This window comes from Numida meleagris, chromosome 5 (genome assembly GCF_002078875.1).
Source record: "Numida meleagris isolate 19003 breed g44 Domestic line chromosome 5, NumMel1.0, whole genome shotgun sequence".
Classification (NCBI taxonomy): Eukaryota; Metazoa; Chordata; class Aves; order Galliformes; family Numididae; genus Numida; species Numida meleagris.
The window spans coordinates 63,781,513-63,809,503 of record NC_034413.1 but is presented as its reverse complement, the minus strand read 5'-3'; the positions used below and the strand labels follow the sequence as shown (position 1 = coordinate 63,809,503).

At 36.4% G+C, this 27,991-nt stretch overlaps 1 protein-coding gene across 3 annotated transcripts in view; it reads left to right on the top strand.

Annotated features, from left to right (window-relative positions):
* Positions 1-27,991, top strand: part of DPP10 (dipeptidyl peptidase like 10) — a 426,751-nt gene that overhangs the window by 357,802 nt on the left and 40,958 nt on the right. For all 3 annotated transcript variants that reach the window (XM_021398541.1, XM_021398542.1, XM_021398540.1), the window contains 5 exons: positions 4,794-4,846; positions 4,947-5,028; positions 21,251-21,371; positions 24,833-24,987; positions 27,302-27,399. In XM_021398541.1, coding sequence (XP_021254216.1) covers positions 4,794-4,846; positions 4,947-5,028; positions 21,251-21,371; positions 24,833-24,987; positions 27,302-27,399 — 509 coding nt within the window. The remainder of the gene's footprint in view (positions 1-4,793; positions 4,847-4,946; positions 5,029-21,250; positions 21,372-24,832; positions 24,988-27,301; positions 27,400-27,991) is intronic.

Genomic DNA, 27,991 nt, shown 5'->3' with positions numbered 1-27,991 from the left:
CAGGCCTGGAAGTCAACAAAATCCCCTTCATTACCCTGCATTATTTTCATAAATTAACATAAAAAGTGTTGCTCTGTTACTGATACAGTGTTTTATTCAAACTCTTCATTTGTGATATAAAAGTTAATCCATATTGGTTTTGTGTGTCTGCAGCTTTGAAATTGATACTGCAGAGCTCTCTCTTCACTTGTTTTGCACTCAAGCAGCAAATTACATGAAACTCAAACTTGGCCTTGCCAACCGTCGTTTCAGCTTCTGTACTAGCAGCTCCTGTGTTGGAGAACACATGGAGTAATACTGGGCAAACAAATAGAGAACATGAAAGATAATGCAGTTTTAAAGGAAAGTGGATTTAATCTAATAATATTATTGATGACATTATTAAATTGTTTAACACTTAAATTGCAAAATGGATGGAGGATTCATCCAGCAGCTGTATTTTGCCTTTGGCAGTAGTCACGCTGCTGCTAATTTCATCTTATTAATGGCATCACAGATCTCACCAACACATCTAATACAAAGGGGAAAAAATGATGTATCGTTTTTATTGTTTTGTGAAACTTATGTCTCAGCACTTTAGATACTTAGTCCATTCCCTGTGTGCTATGATCCTAGCAAAGCCATGTGAAGTTCATAAAAAGTTAAAAAGTTCATAAAAAGTTAAAAATTCATAAAAAAGAAATGAGGAATAGTAGTTTGTTAGTGAACACCGATCCTCTTTTTGGAGTGCAAAAAGTTGCTGCTTTGAATCCTGATGACACAAAGCAAAGACTAATGCTTTCCTGCTGTGACTGGTTTGCTTGTAAGACACTACTAGAAAGGGTGAAATCTAGCCATGTGTAATTTGGTGTTTTTTGAATGTGCAGTAGAATGAAGAGTTTATGTATAATATTAATTACCTGCTTGAAGTCTTTCCTCATTTTCATTGCCAGAGATCTGAATTACGCTAGTGTATGAATAGCAAAACTAGGAGTGAAATACCAATAGGTAGAGGAGAAATAATTCAGATAATTTGCATAATTTATTAAGATAATATGTATAGACTCTGTATAATTTGTATAACCTGTGATTTTGTATAGAGAGTGGATCTGAGTGCACAGTAACTTGCGTTGCTGTAAATAGGTAAGGCTGGCTCATATAATTCTAGCTGAAAATTAAGTAACAAAGGCACTTCTAATGTCATGCAACAGAGTAAGTTGTACAGACATCTAGCCTCATTTTAGTCTTAATTTGTATGTCATCACATCGGTGTAGATACTAATTGCAGTCTGAAATGCTGTGGCTCAATCAAGGCGGCATCATGCTTGAGAAGCTGTACCACAGACTTGCACCATGAGCTCATGTGCAACTCCTGCATCAGTGCACTTCATGGCACTCCCCTTAACTGGAGTTAAATCACATGCAAGTAGATGTGTTGTTTGTGTCTGTGGTACAGACTTCACCACCATCATCAACATAGTCTCCATCTGCCTGCTGTGCCTCTTCCTTCTGAGGTGACTGTGGCACAAGCATAATGTGATCAGGCATTAATTTCAGTAAGCCCTCCAAAATGTGTCTGTAGCAATCCTACGCTTCTATGTTTCTCTTGTGTTCTCTCCTCTTTGCTTCTGACACTTGATTATTATTTGTAGTTCTGCTTGTTCTGCAGTCTCCTTTTTTCTCACTGGGGAAAGAAGAGGGGAGGGAAAAAAAAAAAAACATTTGTATTTCTTTTATGAAATTGATTTTCTTTGAGTCCTTAGTGAAATTTTATTGTAGGTGTGGTTTTCAAACTGTGAATGAGGTTCCATGTGTAATTGTGTGGAAATATTTCCTTGCTTAAGGATTTGTGAGTTTTTATGGTGGCTTGGTAATTGCTTTACGACAGTGAAGTCTTTTTGCTTGGTTTTGAGTGCAAGTAGAGTTTTCAGTAATTACTCAAATGCTTAATTCAACTGTAGAAAGGAGGATGAAGGCAAAATCCTACTTGTGTTGCTATTCCTCAAGCTGTGGACAACAGCCATCTGCTCCCTTGTCTGGCATCCACCAAGGCATTTCAAAATCATACCTAACCGATCCTCTGTTGTATTACATATCATCTTAAACACTGAGAAAGGCCATGGCTGAATGAAGAAGCAAGAGTCCTTGCAAGATGTATTCCTGTTAATTTCACAGGTTTGGCATGTCCTCACCCCATGATTTCTTGAGTCACAGATCTCTTATGATATGTTATTAAAAGGTTATTAATTAAGAAATGCTGTTGTTAGTTTTAGGTAGGTTTTGTTGTTGTCGTTACTGTTTTTCACCTGGGCCCAGGAACGTTTGTTTCTCAGTAACACTGTTGTTATAGATGGCCTGAAGAGGGGGAGACAAGATCTGTGAGAAGAGGTGGTATCTTTTATGAGACCAATTGATGTAACCAGAAAAATATAAAAGCTTTCAGGTGTACAAAATTTCTCACATTGGAATCTGTCAGCTTTGAACTGCCTAATAACTGTCTCCTCTGCCTGCAAAGGAATAAAAGCAATTTCTTCTGCTTTGTCTTTCTAGGAATAATTTTATTTGGGAATCATGCAAGTTGTTGCGGCAGTTACATTTTTCTGCACCCAAGGCTGATCGTAGTGTTTTTAACTCTGATTCATTCTTTTAATTTTTAGGAAAACAATGTAATAAATTTTCATTCAGGGCGGTGCTCTCTTGTAATCCTAGATTTTTTTTAGAGGTGATCAGAAGCGTAGATGAACCATAAAAAATGTGATATCTCACTGATGAAATATCTTTATGGTTTGGAACCTTATCTGAGAAACTATCTGTCCCCGAGTCAGTGTGTTTCAAGGTCTTCACTTGTAGATTATGCATATTGTAATTTTCCTGTTATTTTATGATACTCTTCTTTTTTTAAAAAAAATAAAATAATGGGAAGGGCATGGCTTCCCAGTAGTTTCTTTGCTATTTTCTAGATACAGTACAAATAAATACATACCTACTGCAGGAATATTGTGTGTTAGAGATATATCCCATCTGAGTGGTAAACTTTGGGATAAGTGAAAGAGTACTTAGTCTTTTGATACCGTTCTAGTTAGAAGGCACGGAGTACAGGAAATGTTTGAGAACATGTCAGCATAGAAGTGACAGCACTTCACGTTTGAATTCTGAAGAAGAAATCTTTACTGTAAATATGCAATGATAAAAACAGTGCAGCCTGAGTTTTACTTTTTGAGCTGTCAGTCTGTTTCTTTGCAAATTCCATCAGAAATTACTGGAGTTTTTCAATTTTATTAGTACTCTCACATACACAAAAAAGAGCTGCAGGGCAGAATTCCCAAAGCCTGTGTGTGCCTCTTCCAAAGAGAATGTGGCTGGTGGTTTTGGGAAAGGTCTGATGCTGGTGTTTTGAGGATCACTGATAACTCCCTATGTTTAGTGCCACGCTTGGTGCCCTCAGCTAGCCTTCTGCATGGTGCTGGGTGTGATGTTAGGGATCAGAAGACATGGTCACAGCAACTCATACAGCTCCGTGCAAGCTGGCTGTAACAAAATAGTGGAGGTCCTAAGGTGATACTGTTAGCCAGAGTTTAGCCTGCTAGAGCTTCCCAGCAATGTAGTGCTTTTCTAATATGCCAGTCTTCAAAAAATTAGGTTTCCTATGCTCTCTCTCTCTTTTTTTTTTTTTTTAATGATGGTTATGTTTTGGTACATGGCTATTGCTAGCAGGATGAATTTGGAAGCTTTCTGAAACTTCCTACTTAGAGCTAACGTGAGTAATTTGAGGAAAGCATCAACATCCCTTCTGAAAGTGACTTCATTATAATGATTTTCTTGCATTGTGGACTTCTTTCAAAGCCTCAATACTCTTAATGCCAAAGATGTTAATATCTCTACATTAACATTTAGATAGAAATTTTACTAGAAGATAAGAGGAGTGTTTCAAATGAAACATGAAGTGTCTCTCTTGTTGTTATAGCATATTTCTATCAAAGAAATGACTTGCTAGTTTAGGTTTTTTGTTGTTGAAAAAACTTCGCTAACCTACTTCAAAAATACACTGATATACTTCTTTTCCTGGAAAGACGGAAGACCAATTCCTCATCACTCCAACTAGCTGTATGAGTCTGTCCCCTTTAACAGCTGCATGCAAGTGCCCCTCTGGGTAACATCTGGCAGTTTATGCCCTGTGCAGAAACCAAGATGATGATTTAACCGTTTATGTCTCTTTGATCTGCTGACTCCTACCTGTAGCAGTATGAGAGTTATGATAGAAAGCAGGAGCTTTGAAGCCAATGGTTTCTCTTGTTGTCTTACCTACTTTACTTGAATAATTCTATATTGGTAATTATTTTGTTATTACCTAGTTTTTCCTACCAGCCCTACTAAAACTTAAACATTATATCACGTAAGCAGGCAGTCTACTATGTATATAAGCAGAAGTCCAGAAGACAATAAAATGTCTATTACTGACTACATCTATATAACAAAGTAATGTTTGACTGGAGAGAAAACATAAAATAATTTGCTTTGATTTAATAGATGTTAGCCCTTTGACTTGATGGTTCAACGCGTTATATGATGTACCATACTGTTTCTCTGCATGGATCTTTAGGCTCCACGTACTTCAGCTGTGATATTTTCCACTTAAATGACTCAAATCTTTTTCATTTTAGTAGAACAAAATGAAGACAGCAGCATAAGAATATGTGTTAGCTCTGTTTTTTTCTCCCTTCCAGAGAATATTGGGCTTCCTGGGATCATTATAGGAGTCAGCCTTTGGTTCAATATTTGTATTTGTAATCCCTATGTTTTCTTTTTTGTCACAGGTTTTTCATTATTCTTATACAGCTTCATACGTGATTTACAACATACACACACGGTAGGTCACACTGTTTTTTCAATTTGATGTCATTGTCTCTAAATCTATAAATAAAGTGATTCCAGAGTATTCAAGTAAAAATCTTTACTTTCTTTTCAAGGGAAGTTTGGGAGTTAAACCCACCAGAAGTAGAGGATTCAGTATTGCAGTATGCAGCATGGGGTGTCCAAGGACAGCAACTGGTAAGCGCAGCCATTAAAAATGCTATTAAAAGGAGTGTAATAATGTATTTACTCTAGACAGAAGTAAAACCAAAAATTAGAACCCCTAAGGTAAGTTTTGTTACCTGGCTTTTACCTGGAAGTTGCATTACTTGGATGCTCAATCTTAGTAACATCCTGTTCCAGGTCTTAGGGGATGTTTTTATTTTCATAAAAAGCATGTATGTCTTACTTTGTTTCCTTGTTTGTTAGTTGTTTTCTTCTTGTTGTTGTTTGAGATTTTATGTCCTAATAAGCAAAGTTTTTAATTTTGTATTTATTGAAAGAGTCACATCTTCATCTAAATATACACCCAATTAATTTTTGTGATAGCTATCTTTATGACTATGAGAAAAAAAAAATTGAAAGTAAAGTTTTTAAAAGCACGATCAGTGAAAGCTGTGGACAGTAGCAAGGATCTTAATGTTCAAAAGTGGATGTGATAAGTCCAATCATAATTATTTTCATTAAGAAAATTACTGCCAGGGTAATTTGTGCTGCACTGAATTCATAGTAGTAAAAACAAATGCTACATTTCATATTTTGTTTTCTATGAAAAGTTTTATCATATTTTATGGACATGAATCATCCTTTATGACCAACCTCAGTATGAGAAGTAAAGAATAGTGATTCCTGGAACAGCGTTGATTTAAAACTGATCTAGGCTGGTAGATGAAGACAAGAGAAAGACTTAAGAAAGCCTCTAAGCTTCTACTCTCTGAATAGGGAATTCACGTATCTTTGAGGTAATGATCTAATAATATAATTAATGCTTACAGGCATGATCATGGAGCCTCTTTGAATGTATGACTTGTTTATGTGGATGGGTTGTAAGTTCCTGGTTATATCATTCATCAGGGTGGTGGGAACATAAAAAATGGTTCCAGTTGCAATGCATTGTGCCAAGCTAGTAGAGTCAGGAAGGAAAAAAATAATTGGAACATGCTCGATATGCTACAGTAATTGACCACGTTAATTTATCAATAATGAGAACATGGTGACAGAATTGTTGGTAACAAATATTTAAGTTGTTTATGAGGTGGTTTATGGAATGCAGCAGCTTTGCAGATTGTAACAGAAAGGTGATGCATTTGCAAAACTGAGCAGAATAAAAAAACATTTTCAATTAATTGCTGTTCATAAGACTTTTTCTGCTGGTCCTCTATCTAAAGTGTAACTAAAAGTTCATGTGGTGATTACTGAGAAGTAGATTTTTTGTTTTCCTGAGATTTGTCTTAAGGACAGAGACGGACTTAACTACGAAAAGCTTCAGAAAAAATAATAAATCAGAGTAATGCAGTCTCTGTTCTACCTAGGTTGTCATGCTGCAAGTAGGTATGAATAATTTTAGGTACAAGCAGAGGCTGTAGTCATAGAACTGCAAAAAAAAAAAAAGAAACCTTTTTTTTAGGTACAGTCTTAATCATCCAACATTGAAAAAGTTAGCATAATTTATACTTCAATGAAGATAAAATTACTTATCTTTTTAATGTCCCTAGTATGCTTTAAAAATATCTTCTCCCTTGTGGTCTTTATGGTGCCATATTGCCTGCAGAATTAGGAATTAGTATCTTAGATTAAAGCACAGAATCTGTACGCTTGGAATGATACCATCAATTGCCATACAGACATAAACCTCCAATGACGGCATACTTAGGATCACTTTGATAAAATCTTTCATAAGTGTGTCCTCTTGAAGCTATTAATATGGCAAAAGGAGGTTTCAAAAATGACAGATGTGCATTGCCGAATTACCCTTGAACTTAAGCATTCATATAGAGGTAAACCTCTGAAGTGAAGAGCACTAACTTGGTGCTATGACTGGTTGAAAGGTCCTGGATTAAATAGTTTGGGATAACACATGCACTTGAATCAACTGTTTGCAATGAATTGACTATAGATAAAATGATTTCCAATTTTTAGTTCTACAGAAGACCTGAGTATCGATATAGCTGATGCAGAAATCTTAATTTGAGTCCGTTGAATATGGGGAATTGTCAACAGTTTCCAATAGATAATATAAGCAGATTAAGAGTTTGAGCAGGAAAGTTCATAGGAGATGCTTACTGCGTAGGGGAGGAATATGATGGTGATGACATGAAGTACATCCTTGTGAAAATCATATGTAGTGTTGTCTACTGTTATGAATAATTTCTAGGGTTGTCTAATGGGATAGCAAGTCACATGTGACTAGTGAAGAACGATAGGTAGGTTTGTATCAAATATCAGATGTCTGTGTCGTCATACTATCATTTTGAAGTTACCACAGGGCTATGAGTTTTTTCAATTTCTTGCTATTTACCTAGAGTAGTGGATTCTGTAAAGATTAAGAGAAAAGCTCAGAGAAACATCTGCTGTTTGTGTCATGACATTTTGGTGTAAAATTGAAAGTGTTTGCCTTTTGGGAGAACAAACTTCTATCTAGTGAGTTAATGTATTTTAATGTCACGTAGCTGTTATTTTTGAGGATTGTTTCCAAGGTCACACTCTTTAAAATACAGTCTTTTAAATGTGTTAAAACTGTGCTAGATCTAAAATACTGTTTCTGTGTTTCTTGATATGTTAGGGAATTATTTATGTAGTTGTTATTTAGTTTAGTGTTTGTCATATTTGCTCAGCATGAAGTTCAATCAAGTAATTCCAGGGAAAATAAAGAAGGGCAAGTAAATACCTAATTGATTTCTTCAGTACTTTTCTACCTCTTGTTTACTTGATTAGAGACCTCATTGCATGTGTCTGAGAAAGATATCCTACACCTGGCAGGAAGGCCTTTCCATATATGAGAACATTGCTGTTGTCAAAGTACCCAATTCTTATTCAGTGTTCTCTTATCTTTGGTCTTCTCCAGTACTTTGTAGCAAATGATTCCATTGTGCATGGAGTCAGGGATGGGGGCACTGGACAGCAGAAGGAGGAGCTGTCTCTGTGTGTATTTGTTCAGTGAGACATAACACAGTAGAAGTCTGAGTGTAAAATCTGATTTCCAGTGTATGCAGTTTCCTTTGAAAGATACAGTGTTCCTCCGCAGCGCTTGATGCAATGTGGATAGTTTTTATTATCTGTCAGCAGAAAGATTACTTAAAGTAGCAATCAGTGATGTGTGGTTAGAAGTTCTTCAGTTTGACAGAGCTTGTAAGAAAAAGTTTTACATAGTTGACATCCTAATTTTGTTCTTAGTGGTACATGTTTATTTTGTATGATGTACTTTATGTTCACTTCTGTGAACAGATATCCATGTAAGTCACTTTGCCTTTGTACTTATGGTAGGTATTTTATGTTAATTATGGAATTGAGCTTATAATTCTATGATATATTATTTGGTTGTGAAGGGAACTGAGTTATATATTTGGATGGATAAGCATAAATAATGATTGTTTGTGTATGTTTATTCAGAAATAAATCCATATTTTAACATAGCAAAAATAAAGAAAATGGTTTAGCTCTCTGGAATACTAAAAAAATAAATCACTTTGCAGAAGATTGATAGCTTTCTTCATCAAAAATTTGATGCCATCAACTAGAAAGCATTATTAAATGGAAGGACTAAAGATGAGCTTTTATTATTCTTTAAAGCAATTTAGGTCATCGTTGTGTAGAATTACCTATTATGCTGTATACACAATGAACAATTTGTTGACTGCAGCTGAACAGCTGAACTGTGGATTCAAGTTGCTCTCATCAAATTTTAGAAAATATTTAAAATGTTAGGGAACAAACATTCCCTCTTGTTCCATAATTGGAACAGGATGCTCATAACTAATGAGATACAGAAGCTGAACTTTTTATTAAAAAAAAAAAGAGAAAAAATATCTAAGGAAAAAGGACCTCACTTTATATTAAAACTGTACAAAACCAAGCAAAAGGAAACTCATCAAGAGAACGGAGCCAAACTTGATTTTATCATCGTAAATAAACATGCTAGTTCAAGAAGCCTCTGCTGTATTCTCATTCAGCAGGTCCATTTTGCTTTCTCTCCTTATCAACACTTATAGCCCCACTAAAATGCAAGCACCTTTTGGATTCGTGACAATTCCTTGCCATCTTATTTCTTTATTGCTTTTAAATACTGTTTTAGATAATACTGCAGCAAAAAAAAAAAAAAAAAAAAGAACTTCTCTGATGTTATATTATTTGCTGAGTATCCAGATTAACCAAAACACTAATTTTAGTAAATAAGAAATTAGTGGGACTGTACTAGACACATGCCTTGCTGAACAAATTCTTTAAGAGCCATTAGTTGCTAAAAGCTTCATTTACTATTTGTTCTGTCAAGGTTCAAAACACAACTACTATAAAAATTGCTTACTTTGTGGAAAGCATTTGTGTTGTGTTTTATTTTTACATAATTAATGCTGTGGGTACTTGGCACCCCCTCCTGGCAAAAATACTTCTGTTTGCAAATGAGGAAGAAAATTTCTCAGGGTTTATGAGTCAAGTAGAAGCCTAATTAATGCTACTTAAATAAGTCCTAAATAAATATATTTAATCTGTGTTTATTTTCAAAGTCTTTTGCTCTTTGGACTTGCTGTGTTTTAATATGAGTAACTTAAAATTACATATGGAAATGTCAAGGCTTTATTTCATCTTTCCTTTTGCTCGTGATGCTAATGAGGCAAATGGCAGTAAAACTGGGAGGAAAATGTCATCTTTAATTTGTATTGAAAACTACAAGTATACAAGAATGTTTTAGTATGACATTAAACTTAAGTATGATTATTTTTATTTAAAAAAACCCGTTGGGAAGGTGGTTGGGCATTGGAACAGGCTCCCCGGGGCAGTGGTCACAGCCCCAATGTCGTGGAGTTTAAAGAGCATTTGGACACCACTCTCAGAACTGTGAGTTCGATTCTCAGTGGTCCTGTTTGAAGTCAGGAGTTCGGCTTGATGATTCTTGTGGGTCTTTTCCAACTCAGGCTGTTCTAACATTCGGTGAATCTGTTTTCTTTTCCAAATATTTCTATCCACAGTTCTAGATTTCATCTGGGAAACTTGTTAGATGGAATATAGTACATGATCAGATGATGTTATGAAATTATATGAAAGACACTTACTGCATACTTGCGAAAGCTTTCTGCTTCTCTTGTTTTTGATATGAAAACTGATTTTGTTCATGAGGGTCACTGTTGAGCAGAGGAAATATAATATTTCTCTTCACATAAGAATCAATTACCTGATAGTCTTAAGTGAAACTATATTTGTCAGTAATCTGCTGCTAAACATTGAATTTGCTCTTAAATTTCTCAAACCAGCATTGTAAAATGTAACTGTTCTTTGCCTTTCCAACTAAATTATTAAATTCAAATAAAAAAATGAATGATTAGGTTCTCTGAAGGTATTCTACAGAACTAATTTTAATCTTCAATTATTAATTTAAATGTGCCCCTTCACTTAAAAATAGTGTTGGAAAAGGTAAGTGCTAAATGTATGTTCTCTGGTTTCAAAAGTGATACTCAGTGTGAAATAATTTTTCTGCATCTCAGAAAAAAAAAAAGGAGAGAATGCCATTTTTGGGCAAACAGAGAAAAATACCTTTTCATCTATCAAGATTGGATGTATTCCATAAAGGTTTTGAGAGCTGTAGAGAGCATGAACACTTAGAAGTGGAAGCAAGGTTGCTGAACACAGAATTTGCTTCATCACTTAATTGCTGAGTGAAATGCAATGAATGTGTCTGGTGTCAAAGGTAATTTTAAAATTTCAGGTAGTAGAGGTTAGGTATTGCTCACCCTTTGTGAGAATAGCTAGTTGGCTGCTTTTGAAAGACATGAAAAATAATGAGAAAATCACGTTTTATAGGGGCGTTATTCCTCTACTACTGTTTTTCAGGTAGAACAGTAAAAGGCCCAACATCTTTATAGTGAATAGTTTGAAAGGGGAGATAAAAGATGTTTATCCTCCCCTCCCCCTGATTCTTACAATAAAAGATCTCTCCTCTCTCCCGGATTCTTACTCTGCTGTCACAGCTATGGAATGTAACTAATGTGCAAATCAATATCTAAACCATGCACACATCTAAGTGCACTTTTGTATCCACTTTCATATCTGTAACTGTTTAGTAAGCAAATATATTGGAAATCTATCATATCATGCTAGAAAGCCAATTATTTTTCATATAGTTATTTATATAAATATATTTACACACAGTCACTCAAAGAGGAGTATGAATGGGTATAGATGCAAACGTTTGCTAGGAGCAGTTGCTGGGATTTGTCTCCGTAGCAGCCTGCATGGAGTGAAGAAAGCAGAAGTCCTTCCCACTCCTCTAGACTATCCTGTTGTTCAACACGTGTATGTGTAGCAAAGCATATCTGAATATTCACACTTAATTCTGTTAGCTAATATTAACTGCAAGTCCTCTGGCTCATAAAATAAGACTGCTGTGCTTCTTGTGTGAAAATTGCGTAGCTGTTGGTAATGCAGAAAAAGAAGTCTAAAATTCTTTAGAAACAGCCACCCAGGAAAACTAAATGCATAGTTAAGGAGAAGTGGTATCAACATTTGATTGTACTTTTTTGCTAAATCAGAATCAGGGAAGATGAGGTAGGAGGATTTATTATGGACTGGGTTTTCACAAACTCTGAAATCCACCCAGAAGCATTGCAGGCAAACATACAGCCATGGATCATGTAATGTATTCATTTCATCCATTTATATTTGCTATCAAAGCCAACCAAACAACAACAATAAAAATAATTAAAAACACTGAACTCTTATACCACAAAATTGGACAGAATTAGGGAATGTATTCTGGTATCACTGGAAAGGCATCTTAATTACCATGTGCCAGAAAAAGAAAGGGCAGCACTTCCTCAATTTTATTGGAAAGCAAGGATGTAAACGTCAGAGTTACTGTGGAATTGCTAGTATCCTGTGAGTTCAAGCCCTGGCGTACTCCATGTTGGTGATAACTAATCTTGTAGCTACGTTATAAGTGCATGCTCGCTGCTGTTTACAGTAGATTTATAAGTGTTCTAAATCGTAATTAAATATAATAGCCTTGTAGATTCTTTGCAGTTATTCAGAAATGATAGTGCTAACATGTTACTGTGACGCAGTGGCATTAATCTCAACCTAGCAGAGAAGTTGTGCTTCAGTGTTCTGTTCTTCATGCCATGCATGGCAGCTTGGTTACTGCCAAAATAGAGTTAACATATGGCAACTGACTAAAGTAAAAACAAAAAATAGGCAGCGTATGACGTTGGGTTGTACATGTTTTGAGGTCCCCCATATTTCATAGTGATCAACAGCTGCTTCCTTTGTTTGTTAATTGCAACATAATCAAAAGGACTGAAAGCACCCCCTGTGAAAATTCCTGCCTCAGTCAATCATAATCTTTAGAAAATTGGTACCTTTAAGAATGAATATAGTTATTATTGCATACAATTATAATCATTTTGTTATTAATTATTATTTGCTTTCTGCCTCATTTGCAGTGTGTCTGATGATTTTGAGACAGATCATGTGAGGATAGATTTTTGCCTAATGCTACACTTCTCCACTTCTCTTAAAAAGCCGATTTTACCTGCTGTGCCTTTTATCTGTGTAATTTAGTGGATCATGGTGCACATGGAACTGTGGGGTAAGAGCTGGAGCAAGTTGGAGCTGAACTGCTCAGAAAATTTTACACCAATATAGATGGTCCTGCAAAATAAATAAATAAATGCTGAGAGGATCAGAGCCATTCTGCACTACTGGTGATGTTCAGAGCAGTTGTACGGCGAAATGTATCGCACATTAGAGCTTGCAATTGCTTTTCATGGGAGTGCACATTCCAAATAGACTACAGACGCAACGTCAGGAAAAGAGATGTAACAAAGCTACTTTGCAATACAATTCCATAAAACCTTCCTTGAAACTGTCCTCCTGCAACATACGTTATCTGAATAGAAAATTTGTAAGGTGAAAAAGGGTACAGCAAAAAGTCTGCACGATCACAGTGGGCAAAGTCACTAGTGAATACTCTAACCATCTAAAATTCACACTTACGAAAGTTCTGTAAGCCACTTTCCTGTGTTTTATGTTATCCAAAATATAGTAATTCTCTTTGGTTCTGGAGCTATCTGTGTGACCCATAAGGACGACATTAACAGAATAATCACTCACAACAGTTAAATTTACTATATTTTTGGGAAATAACAGTTTCTTACCTTGTCTTTTGCTTGTTTCTCAGTGTGAGAATGTCCCAGTTCATTTCCATGGAGTTTCTTGTTCAGCTCATTTCCATGAACAGGAACGGTAGACACTAACCTTTTTCCTTGCTACTTTTCCACTGTGTGGAAAGCATTCCTGGAATTCAGATTCTTTTTCCAGGTGATTTTGGTGTACACTGGCTCTCAGTTTCACATACGTGGAATAGTAAATCAACACCTATCTTTCTCTAACTTATATACCCACACACAGAGCATCATCACTAGCAGGATGGCAGTATATCTATCATTCTTACCACCCCTGCAGTATACTGTATCATGAGTAATTTGAGTGGCTCCTGTGCCAGCTCTTAATTGAGCAGTTATCACAGAACTGTTGGTCTTGGCAGGGACCTCTGGACATCATCTGGTCCAACCCCCTGCTAAAGCATGTTCCCTACAGTAGATTGCACAGGAAAGCATCCAAGAGGGTCTTGAATATCTTCAGAGGAGACTACACAACCTCTCTGGGCAGCCTGTTCTAGTGCTCCGTCACCCTCACAGTAAAGAAGTTCTTCCTTGTGTTAGTGTAGAACTTCTTATGTTGATGACTGGAATTATCCAAGTCTCAAACTGTTGGAAGGAATGAACTAAATGGAATCAGAACACCACTTCATTACAGAAAATTAAAAATGCATTTCTTTCCTGCAACAAATTGAAGACCTTGAAGAGTTTCTGTGCTCAGTGCAGCACATGCCCCATAGCTCTTGGCTATAAAGGAGCTTCATTATGGACCAGGATGTTTGGATTGCCATCACAGATCATCTAACTGGCTATGAGAAATAGCTGTTTCACTTTGTTTCTGTATGTCCAGTTCTTCTGAATAACTGCAGAAAGTGTTTTCTTACCTAAATAAGTTTGTATTTTTTTCCCTGTGAGGGGAAAAAGGAAAACAGAAGTTACGTTCCTGTTGCATCGACACGCAGAACACATCATCTTAAGTACGCCTTTTTCTTCATTGGAAAGCTACTTCAACTAAATGAGATTTAGTCAAGGGAAAAGGGCGGAAAGGGGTACTTATCTTCTGTAACAGTGGATAAAATAATGGTCTGGCAATCCCAATTTGAGTCTGTAAGTCCCATGGGTATAGTAAGTGAAATCATAGATGGCAAGAAAGCATTTGTTTTGATCTGAAGGAGAGAACACATTACACCATGACTGAGAGTAACACAATCTGTAGCTCTTAGAAAAGCATGCATCTGTCAGGGCTTTTGAGGATACTGAACAGTGGTAGAGAAGATGCCAAGCCAGGTCTTTATTTGCAGTGGTAATTCAATGACAGAAACTGTTGCTGTTTTGCAGTGGCTTTTTGTGTGGTTTTTTTTTTTTTTTAAGTTGGTAAAAACTTACTGTACGTTTCTGAAGTGGAGCTATTTGCATGATTTTTCAGATTTTTATCAGAATACGGTAAGAAAAATGTTAAATAAAAATAAAACTTGCTACCTTTACTGCAAATGTTGAAAAACAGCAACCAAATGGTTTCTGTGTGGATGCAGGGGTTTGATTTTAATTTCCTTCTGTAGTTGTGTCCCATGTTAGTTCAAGTATTATTTACAAATTGAAGGAAGTGCAAAGGTACCTTCATTTCCCATAATCGTGGCCAAAATAACAGTGGGTATTGAACAACCTTTTTTTATAAAAATAACCTAAAAATCATTTTTAAATGACTGATAAGGTACCACTTATTTATTTGTTCAGATAAGATCATTTGTTTCTTCTGAACCTTGCATGTGGGATGGGAATGTTGTTCAGGAAACAATGAACATTGGCTGTGTGTGTGTATGTGTATGGTCATACAGCATAAAAGCTGTCAAAAAGTTTTGGAGTTTTGATTGAGGTATTTAGCTTCAAGCTAATTTCTCCTCATAACATTTATGTATGAATGCATGTTTGACTGCAGGTTTTAAATACTAGTTAACTGCTGGCTAAAATGGCTATATCAAAGCCATTTATTCTTTACTTACGTGTTGTACTCCTTTAGCTGTATCCTGGAGAGCAAAATGAGGCTGAGATGTGAAATAATCAGTGCTGTGACAATGTAGTGCGGTGCCTGGAATTGGAGAAGCCATGTTTTTATCTCTGAAGAGCAAGACTGAAGTATGAAATTTGCTGATCAGCTAAGAAAGTAATTGTTTGATTTTCTCCTGTCCAGTGAATAGCTGATAATATTTGTATTAAGAAAACACATTTCATCTAGAAATTTGATTGACTGTTCTAAGGACAGTTGAATTTTACAACGGTTGATGTATGGTAAGAAAGAAGACAGAAGAAATATTGAGAGACAAGCCAAGATGGAAAAACATCTTGAAGCTTTTGAAGAATTCATTACCTAACTAATGAGATGGCAGTCTCATAAGAAGAAGGAATGGAATTTTGCCTTGTGCTTATGAAATGAGGAAGTTTGATAGAACATATGCTGTGATGTAGCTGTCAGCTGTGATTATGGTGGAGTAATCTGATTATCCAGACTGCCTAGATGAATGCTTAGGATTGTATTTGTTTCTTCAACATTATAAAAGCCCCTCTGCAAAGAGCAAATAGTACAGTTGAGTGGTCTGTTATGCAGGATGTTGGGCTCTGAAGATGTTTGTGGTAGTCCCAAGACTGATGAACTGTGTGCCAGAGTCACACAGCAAATACAGCCACAGCTGTGCCTCCTGACGATGCTTTAGGTTAATGTCTTTAGAGCTATTATCAGCAACTTTTCTGAGTTCTAGTCAGCAGCTTCTCATAAATGCCTGAAGGTTGTCTTCTGGGTCTAATTAGAAATTCTAGTCCTGTTGTAGATCACATTCCCTATTTGAAAGGTAGAAAAGACTGTCATGTTCTCTTGGGTAAGTGAGAGCACTGAAGTCTTTCTAGACTGCAGCAGATATTTATATATTTATTAATCAGAGACACAGTTTCCTCAGTTAATAGTTAGGACTGTAAGCTGAACAGGTAGAAACCTGTGCTTGTAGTACAGATTTTTTTAAACCAAAGTTGTATTATACTGATGCCTTCTTTGCATGCATTACAGCTGTAGATTTAGAGTTTGATTAGCACCTTTCTTGAACTAGATATGTATGCCAGTGAATGCATATAATGAAAAAATGATTGGTCATGCCAGTAGTCGCACTCCACCATTTCTTTCTTTCAAGACAACATTCTGGATTCTGAGTATTATCTTTCTATTTCAGAAAGTTAATTTCAGGAGCTGTTAAAACATAGGCAAGGGGAAATAATGGCTGCAAAGCCCATTGATACATGCAGAATGCATTACGTATTTCTTTCATGATAGACGACAGAATGTATCCTGGTATCAATCAGTAAGTCAAACAAATCTGCCATCCTGAGGATTTATTAGAAAGATTCATTCATTAAGTTAGGAAATTAAGTACCTGATATATTAATCTCTATGAAATAGATTTCCAAGTTCAACTTACGGTATTAGGGCAACTTTAAAGGCTGTGCTAACTAATTTTCTCCTGTATCATTGGTTAGTTGTTAGTGACTTCTGCTATCATTTCATATCAGGTAATTTGGAAACATTAAATCGGGGATGTGCAAGCTTGTGTCCTATAGCACAGCTGTGCTTTACCGTGATTTTTAGAGACTGAGAGGTGTGACACAGGCCAAGAAGTACATGGATGTGGTACAGAGTTGGACAGACATACCTTCAGTGTGTCATGGATGAGTTGCTTCTAGACCCAAAAAGGGTCCTATTCGTACTGGGAACAGCAGTGACAATACATTATACCTATATTTATGTGCATTTATAAACATACATATGTGTGTTACCCAGGAGCGACTCTCTCCCAACTGCCAGTTGCTGGCAGCTGTTGGTAGAGGAGCTGCTCCCCCTTGCAGAGCTCAAAGCCCTGCTCCATTACTGCTCTCAGAGTAAGCAATTGTACCTCCACACAGCTCTGGACACGCTGCTGCTGATGCCTAACTAGTGAGTAAAAAGCTTGTCCTGCTACTTATGGGTTATCTCATAGGAGTGTGGTTATGCCTGTGCTTCAGCGGAGAACCTAAAGGGGAAAATGAAGTTGTTTTCTGTCATTTAAATAAAAACATGCAATTGTGAAACACATTGCAAGCAACAAATAATGGTTTTTGAAGAAATTAGTTTAGAAGATGGTTTATGAAAGAACAGTTTAGACGCTGACAGATGTGAAAGAAAGAGAAGGATTGGTGCAGTAAATAGAATATCAGGGGGAGCAGAGCTTCTAATTCTTCAGTCAGTTGAAATAAATGTGATCGTTATCAAGAATTAATGTTTCATTAGTACAAAATACTCCTATAGAAATTGGAAAGTAGTTATTGAAATAATTAAAGAATTGCTGTGGTTTTGTTTGTCATTTGTTTTTGAGCTTGATGTTTTTAGCTCTAAGAAAACACAGTGTCGTAATTTTGCAGATGATGGATTTTGATGTTCACACCCTTTTAGAGCATTACCAGTAAAGGGTCCTAGATAAAAATAATTTGAAATAGTTTAGAAATACTTGGGAAGTAGTTGGTGAAGAGGTTAAAAAAAAAGTATGATAATTTCTAAGATAGCATAGCCTGGTTCCACTTTGTGCCTTTTTCAATTTATTTTCTTATCGTTATGCCTAAAAGCTGTGAAAGCATTTTGGGCACAAAGCCACTGATGTGTTCCTGAGAGTACCTGGCTGATACACAGTTAGCAACTCCTCCTTTTAGTAATGTTGGAAGATTCAGTAGTTACTATGAACATTTTAGCACTCATGACGTTGTAATTAAATTCAAGTGTACAGAATCATAGAATGGCTTGGGTTGAAAGGGACCTCAAAGTTCATCTGTTTCCAACCCCCCTGCTATGGGCACGGTTGCCAACCACTAAATCAGGCAACAGATCCGGCTGCCCAGGGCCCCATCCAACCTGGACTCAAGCACCTCCAGGGATGGGGCATCCACAGCTGTGCCAACGCCTCACCACTCTTGGTTGAAGGTGGTACTAAGAAAAAGTACTAAGAAAAAACATTTTAGCTTTACTTGCTCCCAAATCTGAATGGAATTAGACTAACAAGGTAAATTTTTGGTTTGGGTCATCGCCCAAAACACCATGTACAAAGTGATTAAGTATGTGAAAGGCTCACTCTGGAAATGTTTGGGTTCATGTTTAGTTACTTTTTTAAGTGAGGATTTTAGGCATGTACCTTTGCAAAATTCTGGTGAAAGAGTAATTCTTCTGTTTTGATCAGTAAGTCTTATTCCAGTGTTGTGATTTGCTATGCGCCTGTCAGTATTTGACTGTTCTAACTACTATTGTAGGAAAAGTAGTAGTCTGAGTTCTTGACCAGCTACTTACTCTCTTTCACACAGTTTTAAAGCAAAACTTGGGAAAAATGGCTCAAAAATTCAGCTTCTGTGTATTGCCGTATTGCAACAAATCAGCAGCTACAGCTACCTCCTAAAACAACATCTCAACCTAGTTTTTCTGTTCTGAAAGAAAAGCTTGAAAACATTCTAATTAAATATATATAAAATAAAAGAACTTTGGTATTTCAGGGGAGGGAGGAGTTTGACCAAGATGTTGAAAGACTTCCTCTGCTTCTGACTCCTAATGTACTGTTGGATGTTCAAAGCAAGCAAAATCGATTTGTGTCTTGTGAACAAAACCAGTTTCAAATGGTGATCCGTTACAATGTCAGTGTTTTTAGAGTTCTATGTGACATACCATATAAATATATTTGGAATTACCGTGCAAAAATAGATCACTATGAGTATGACTTCTAGAAGTTGGCTGCAGTGCTTTGGCAGAAATGTAAGATGGGGAGACAACAGAGAGACAATTTGCAGACAATCAAGCAAAGAGCCTCTCAGGCCACTGCTGGTAGCTTTCACCGTGATGTTGTCACTCCTATTGCAGCTCTGCACCCTGTTTTTCTGTACAAGCGCAAATCAACAGTTTAACTCCAAGTCCTTATTCCCAAGACATGAAGGAGATAAATAATTACTGGTGAGCACTTTGACATGGTCAGGAATGGAGGGGAATGCACACCTGACTTCAGGGTTAGGCAGCTCTTTTGTACACAGTGTGTGTGTAGCCATTCCTGGTGGTACAAATAGCAGTTTGTTGACTTGATGTGGCAAATGGCACCTCCTGAAATATAAAAAGTATTCAAAGTATAGATGAGATTAAAAGATTAACCACAATGGTGAGTCTTTCTGAGATGTTTTTACAGCCTAAAGTATGGAGATATTCATCTTTCAAAATGGTACAGGCACTGCAGAGCTAGCCCTAAGTCATCAGTGTGGATTTACATGCTGTTTAGTTATGTGGAGGAAAATGAGTGGTTGTATTTCATAAAATGTTTTGCAAGAGAACATAAATTCGTCATTTTTAATGTAAAATGCAGGTAAGCTGTGAGCTTGAGAATTTCTAGGGAGAGATCTATTTGGTGGCTTTGAAGTTTCTAAAGGACTTCAAAATGTTCCAGTCCATATTTTTAAGAAAAATGTAATGTTCTTCCGTAGCTCTCAAAGTTGAAAGAGCATATGACACAAGTGATTAGGAGAGATGGGAAACTTCAGATGACAGAGTAGACTAAGAGGATTGTGGGGATGTTCAAAGGGTGGCTAGGAATTGGTTCAGGATGGAGATGGTCACTTTATGAAATGAGTGAGGAGTAAAGCCAAGGAAGCTGAAAATTGATGGCACAGCAATGAGTATTCCATCTGAGATATTTACTTATCTGAAATATGTCAAATGGAATTAGCAATGTCTGCTAGCTAGGAATAACAGGATTACAGACCTTTTCATGGTTCAATCATAACACAAGTAGTTGTCAGTCATAAAACGAATAGTTCTTAATCTTGTACTTTGACTGACAACGGTGGCTTTAAAGGACAGTTTTTTCACTGCAGAGACAAGACACTACATGTATATTCATTATTAGAATATTAGAAATACAAATGGCCTCATGGGATGAAAAATCCCGCTTTATCGCTTTATGCACCGGAAATCATGAAGTGCATACTGTTAGATTTCAAGAATACCATTAGTTTGGGACTCATAGGGTAATCTATTTCAGATAGTAATGTAGAGGAGGAGAGAACAGCAGTAACAGCAATAATAATACTTAGCTCTCTGGTTAGTATTTTCCCATAAGTTGTTTGTCATAGAAGTATGAGAGAATAATAAATAACTAGGCTTTTAAAACGCTCTTTGGTGGAAATATATTTACTTCATATTAGCTGTCTCTGAGACTCTGTATATCAGCACACAACAATTAAATCCTGTTACACAAGCTTTGTACTGTATATTACTTCTCTTGTGCTACTAGTTGCATTTTCTTAGTGTCATATTGGTAATAGATTGATTCCATTGTTAAGCTGTGCAAAGACATACGTGACTGTTACAATTTCACAGGAAAGCAAAAAAAAAACAACCAAATCAGATGTTTATTTTTTATTAGCCTCATCTGGGGAAAATATCTCTGGTGAAGAAATTTGTGGTAGCGCGTACCTGAAGTGTGCTGCAGTGAAGTGCTTGAACGTCTCCCAGCAAATGGGAGAATGGTCATGATACAGCAGTGTGTGATTTTGTTTTGCTCTCTCAGTAAGTTTCCACACTGATCTAAAGCTACAGCTCACGTTTATGATGTATGTACTGTGCTGTATGTACTTGCAGAACTATGTCTAATTTCTTGGCTAGAAAGAGAGATTTTATTAGAGGAATAAGTGGAATTCATTTATCTATTCAACTGTTACAAATCTGGTCTCCTCTACCATTCTGAGGAATGCCATAATGTTTCTTAAAGTGAACAAAAACATTTCAACTGCAAAAACAATTTCAAAGGAAGAATTTGGCCTGGCATAAGTATTAAAAGTTTTCTTACTTTGTCCAAATTGATAATAAAGGTAAATATGTAGCCAATGTCAGAAGAAACTCATGATAAATTATTCTGTAGACTGTTCTGAGCCTGAGAAAATTGTGTATTGCTTGCTGGGCATTCATTTATATCTACCAAAATGTTCTTTTTTCTTTCCATCCCTCTTACCTCATCCAGATTTATATTTTTGAAAATAACATCTACTACCAGCCTGATGTAAAGAGCAGCTCATTGCGCCTGACATCTTCAGGAAAAGAAGGAATTATTTTTAATGGAATTGCAGACTGGTTATATGAAGGTAAGCCAGACAGATATTTATGTTTATTAAAACAGATGAGAGGTTCTTGTACAGACCCAACAGCAGAAATCTGATTATTTTGAAAAATGCTCTCAGGTTGCCTTTGCTTCTTTGACTTCTCATTTTCTTGCAAGATTGCCTTTGTATCTATTCATACTTTGTATTGAGTGGTGTTTTGCATATAACAATACTTCATGAGAAAGAGGAATTTATTTTCAACCAAACTGTATCAGCTGTACTGTGAATATTAGATAGTATGTTAAAAATATATTTCGGAGTGAAATCCCCCCCCTCAAAAAAATAAAAGAGTGGGTTTTCACTACCTACTCCGGTGGGGCTGGCATTTCAAATAGAGCTATTCAAATAAAACTAAACAACATGTATGTTTTGTTTATTTAGAATAACTCCATTTGTACCTTTGGAGCTATTCTGTGTTTGCACACGGTTAAGGAGAGAAAGGATTCAGTTTGATGCTTGTGTGAACAACTGTGCCAGTCCATTTACAATTAAAACATCCTAACTGGAAACACAGAAGAATCAGAGCATAGAAGCAGACTTGGCTGTATTTTCCTTCTTTACTGCTGCATACGTATCAGAAGGTGATATTGTCTGGTGCACTGTTTTTTTTTATCTGTGAATTCTTCAGTATTTGGCGTTCTGGGCATTAACATGACCTGCAAGAGAGTCCATCCCCAGAAAGCAGTTAGTAAGATTGCACTTGACTTTAAGAAGATTCTTGAATCCAATTGGAGTGTTTCAGCAAGATTTTAATACTATCATTACTGCTACCTCAGGTGCAACTGCTGCTTTTGTTTAAAGCAACTCCAAATGGACTCCAGGAGTTGGACTCAATCCTTATGTGTCCCGTCCAGCTCAGGATATTGTGTGATTTCGTGAAATTGTGCTGTTGCTGAAAAGTAGTGCAAAAACGCAGTGGAGGACAGCTCAGTCTGTGTTATTTTCCGGCTTCTGAAGTTACCTTTTGTACAGTAGCCCAGGGTGTTTCTCTCTGAGATGCTTTAATAATTATAATAATAATTTAATAATACTAACTAAAAAATTTGGAGCAGATTATCTAGCCTGATACAAGAGATTTAAATTAATACACACTTCAGTTATTGTTTCCATGGGACTCTGGGACTCATTAATTTAATAGATTAATAGAGTGTGTTAAATACTCAGTTACCTTAAGTATCTTTCTTACTGTAAGTAGTTTTGCAGGGCAGTGTTTATGAAGAACAGTGGTGTGCAGGATAGCAAGGCACTTTAGTGGGGCCTCAGAAATGATCTTATCTATACCTCTTGGCATCTCAGGAGTTATGAGCAGATAGCTCGCATAGGCAGTTTTGAAAATGTCTACCCGAGTAAGAAATTAGTATGGTAATTTGCATCCTTTGCGTGTATCCGATAGTTACCCACTTCCAGTGAATGTTTTGAAATGTTTTCCTCTGTTGATACATTTTGTCATATTCATGGATGCAACAGGGCAACTTTGAGCCTGTCCCATATGCATCTGGGGGCACCTGTTCTGGAAGGGGACAGCCTGTGTTTTCTGTCCTTTGGGTCCAGCATGGAGCTACCATGAATGCCATATACTGAAGGATCATTGTACAATTCTAGTCCACAGAACAAAATGCAGCATGAGATTCTTTAAAAGAATAAATCCTTCTAGTCTGCAAAGGATTATAAGGATATTGAAAAATGAATCAGGCTGGAAGAGATCACAGAAAGTTACCCGATGCAACTGATTGGTGCTGGTATTTGCCAGACCTTTTAGCAGAACTGTCTGGAAGGTATGGAGTAGATCCTGGCTGAGAATTACACAGATAGAAGTTTAAGGCATATTTTAGTGTGTCAGTTTTGAATTTTATGTAGTTTGGACTACTGCATTAGTAAGATCTACACTTAAGAACTAACGAGAAGCAAAATTAATCTTTTACGTGACACGTGCCAATATGTCAATGCTTCTTTTCAGTTTACCGGTATACCTCAAGCAGTATCTAAATAAGGTTGATGTAGTTTTTCTGTAACTTGTTTTAAAAATAAATGAAGCTTTTGGTAACACAAATGACTTTTCCTTTAAGCTGTAGACATTTCATAATGAACAGAGGAAGAAAATGGGTGAACTTGGAAAGAACAACAGCTAGCTCAATAGTGGCATTGATGCTTGTCTGGGGTTATGCTTCAGCTTATCTCTGTGTGCCCATCATATGGAAATAACTTTGTGTGAATAACCTTGTTTGAATGCAAACTCAACTACTAAATGATTTCACCATGAAAACAAAATAATTAAAGCAAGCACAATTATAACTTTTGCTATCTGATATACCCCAGTCATTCTCTGCTGGTCACCTGTGTAAAAGGCTTTACTTATGCAGTCTGGGAGCAGAAGCATGACCTGGAATATACAGCATTGAAGATAGGTCTCAGCTTCCTTGCACCTTCCCTTGAGACTTCAACTCATTCAGGCACTTCAAACCTTTCAGAATCTGATTTGCGTCTTGGAGAGTATCCTTTGACAGTTTAGGTAGTTTTTGTAGGTACACTCTTAAATTATGTATGCAGTCAGGCCTCTATTCTGGTTATTATGTTATTCTCAGTTAGTTTTCCAGCCAAGTTCTTCAAATTTGAATACAAAATACTCGCAAAAAAACAGTTATCAGATACATAAGAAAAAACACAAAAAAGTCTCTTCACAGCTGGAAGACAAATGACCTGTACAGGGTGAATTTGGAATTGGTCACAAGCTGCTTTATTGATATTCCAGTTGTGTGTGTTGCTTGTATGAGTGCTTCTGTTCCTAATTCCTAATATGAAATACAATGACAATAAATACAAGAAAACACTGCATTACATTTAGAGAGTGACTTTCATTTGGCAATCAAATAAAATTTGGATTGAAATAAAATTTGGATTTAAATAAGTTTTTTTAATTATTTTTGAAAAGTTAGATTGCAAAACCACAAAACTGAACTGACCATAAAAGCCCCCAAATATTGCACTCCAAAAAATCATTACATAAATGCAACCATGTGAGGATCTGCATGTTCCCACCTGCCACAGATCAGAGAAATCAGGTATAATAAAATTTCATATTAAAGAAAAAATCAGATTGTCAATCCTAGAAGAACTCTCAATTAAAGTTGTCCAAATCATTTAAAAGTTAATTAAACATGTATAATGAAATGCAACAGAACTAAACGTATGACAGTTACAATTATCTTTCTCATTTACAATAATGTGTTGATGTCAATGAAAGTATTCATCTGAGGAAGACGGGGTAAGTTTGATCTTTTCCTATGCCTCGTTATCTAAACATTCAGACAGTATAATGTGAAATTAGGAAAATTACAACAGACTCATTTCAAGTAGCCACAGAAAGAAAAAATCAGTGGCAACTGGATGAGCTGGGAAGTTTGAGGTACTTACTTTTATGATGCTGAGGAGATCTGTTTTTGCAGAGGAACTTCTCCACTCTCACATTGCCCACTGGTGGTCACCAGATGGTGAAAGACTGGCATTCCTGACCATAAATGACTCCCTGGTGCCCAACATGGTTATTCCCCGGTTTACTGGAGGCCTATATCCAAAAGGAAAGCAGTATCCATACCCTAAGGTAAGCTAAGTATGAGTGTAGTCTGCACCCTCCTGTTTTCCTGTTCAATGGTGATATTCAACCGTATGAAAGGAGTGTTTCTAGGGAGTAATAGAGGCTCACTTGGTTCACGTTACTTTTCAGGAAATATTAATTGTATGTTTTTTCTAGTAGACTGTAAAACTTCTTGTTGGAAAGAAATTATCAGGTGAGGGAGCAGCAGTCAGAATGGTTCACAGCAATTTCATCATTAGTGTATGTCATGCTAAAATCAGTGCACCGCTTCTGAGAGAAGAGTAAAGTGTTTGTAGGACTGCGCAGGAAAAAGTATACTGTCACATTAAACTAAATAAAAATAAATTAAATTATGTGTATGTATGTGTGTTATATATAGTATTTTATAAATATTATTTATATTATGTAAATAATATATATGTATACACACACAAACACCATCACTGTATTTGAGAACATGTAGAGACAGATTTTTAGGTTCACGTTGGAAAAAAACAGAACAATTCAGATAATGTCTGAAATTGCTCCTCAGTTTCTGGGGGTTTCCTGATCAAATGTCTCCTTATTCATCGTTTTTTCTATTAAGTACCAATGCTGATACTATATTCTAACTTTCTAGGTTTTCTTTATCTTACATACAGTTTTAAAGTACCTGAGTTTCCTTCTTCTGTGAGACATAGGTCTGTGTGTGTGGTACTCCTTTGACATTTCAAGGGAAGTTCATTGAGGACATGAGATAACATTGCTCTTACCCTATTCTTGCTACCAATTTTTGGAGATAAGTACTTGTTCTTAATGGGTGGAAAATAGATTGTAACAGGTACTATGAAACAATTGTATGTATGATATAAATATAATGTGTACTATGAAATAATAAAGTAATATCATTTTCAGAAGTAGTTCACATGCTTTCATTGGCAAAAGGCATTGAGTGACAGAGAAAAGAAAAAAATGTAATGAATATTTAAAAAAAAAATGAGCTTTGTAAACAAGAAATTGGAATTCCATTTGATTAGCAATTCAACATAAAAGTGATGCACAATACTATTTCATTTCATAGTAATCTCATTAATGAAATAACATTATCTTTATTTAATGTGCCCATTTAATGTCAATCTAGCTACCCATTAAACATCATTAATGGGTAATGAATCTTGTGGTATAGCATCAGAGATGAAAAAAAGGTTGAATCTTTATTATAGAATGAAACCATTAGAGAAAATTATAACTGTGATTGAAAAACAAAATTGAAACCCATGTGTATTTGTGAGTACTGGAACAAGCACATGTGCGTACATGTTGTATATATAGACTTCCGACTTTGGAGAATCATAAAAAGGAAGTTTATATTTTGATTAATACACAGAGAGCAAAACAGGATATCAATTTAAATACTACTAGTGTTACTGAACAATTTGTGCATGGACATTCAAGACAACTGTACATATACTCTCATAGATTGTCTTTCTACAATTCATACAGGATAGAAATTACTCATGACAGCCTCCTTGTGGGAGGCTGTGGCTGCCACTATGCAACCAATGTACTGATCAAATGATAGGAGATATCTGTTGTGTCCAAAGGACTTGATCTGTCCAGAAAACTGTGGCTTTCTTCCGCAGTTTTGCATTTTTGTAAGCTGCTTCCATGTTGAGAATTCCCTATAGTAATGTTCCATGTTACCAAGAGAAGGATGAATCTTGGCTTCCTGTAGATCCTCAAGATTTATCAGACTGTTCCCAGTGGATACATATCAAACTACCGTTTTATTTCTCTTTATCAATGAGAAGTGGGTTTTTTTGGTGTTTTTTTTTTGTTTGTTTTTTGTTGGTTTTTTTTAGTTGTTTTTTCCTTGTTTTGTTTTTTCTCTTGCCAAGACAGAGTCCTGAGCAGTGCCAAAAATAGAGATTTCCTTCAGGAAAGTCTTGGGAAAATGGTGATGAAAGCGATGGGGGGGAAGGAAGAGGAGGAATGCTGTGTCAGGTAGAGGTTGTGTAGCTTTTTGGAAGAATGATAGAGTCTGGAAAAGACTGCTGGAGGCTGGGTCTGACTGCTCTTTTAGGAACTGACCAAACCACATCCAGCTTTGTCCCTTTGCCCTGCACCACAGGGCTGCCATCAGTGAGGGACAACAAGAGAATTATGCAGTTAATACTTGATATCTTTACCTGTGTAATTTGTATGGCTGTGAAATTCACTTTTAAAATTTAAGAGCTTTCTCGTTATTGTAAACATACTTTATTATGCTAATGAGCAAGTCTATTTAGCTGCTACTGATTCATTCAGTGCCTCTAAAGCTCCTGTTTTCTTTATTTCAAAGGCAGGTCAAACAAACCCAACGGTAAAGCTGTTTGTAGTTAATCTGTACGGACCAGCACATACACTGGAACTGATGCCACCTGACACCTTTAAATCGAGGTATTTAATTTCACTATTTGGTGAAACTTGTGTTTGATTTAGCCTGACTGTCTCTCAGGCTAATCGTTGCCATATTTACTTCAGCGCAACTCTTGTATTTGGCTGGAATGCACTTGATCTTGTTCTCACAGCTGGACATAAAGACAACGAGATCAAACTTATGTGGTTTGCTCCTCTTAGAAAACTCAGGAATCTGGAATTTGTCCATTTCTAATGTTCTGAGGAGCTTCAATTCTCTTGAAATATGTGAAATTAGGAATATTAAGATGGAGTCAAGAGGTCCAAATGCTGCCCTAGTTCTGAGCTTGCTGTGCCATTCATTTGTAGCCTTTCTTGCTGTGGGCTAACTTGTTGCTTTCTGTTTCTGAAATGAAATTACAGAACACAGAGGTGTACTATTAATGCATAGAACATGTTGTCAAGCTGTTCTGTCATTTAGAGATGAATATCTTGAACTTGTCAAATCTATTACGTTATGGAAATGTTAGTTTCTCCCCACAGCTGACAGATGCAGGGAGATGGCAGGGGGAGAAGTGATGCCACCAGGTCTCTCAGACTAAGAAAGGCCTAAGAAAGGCTGTGCTGTGCCTGT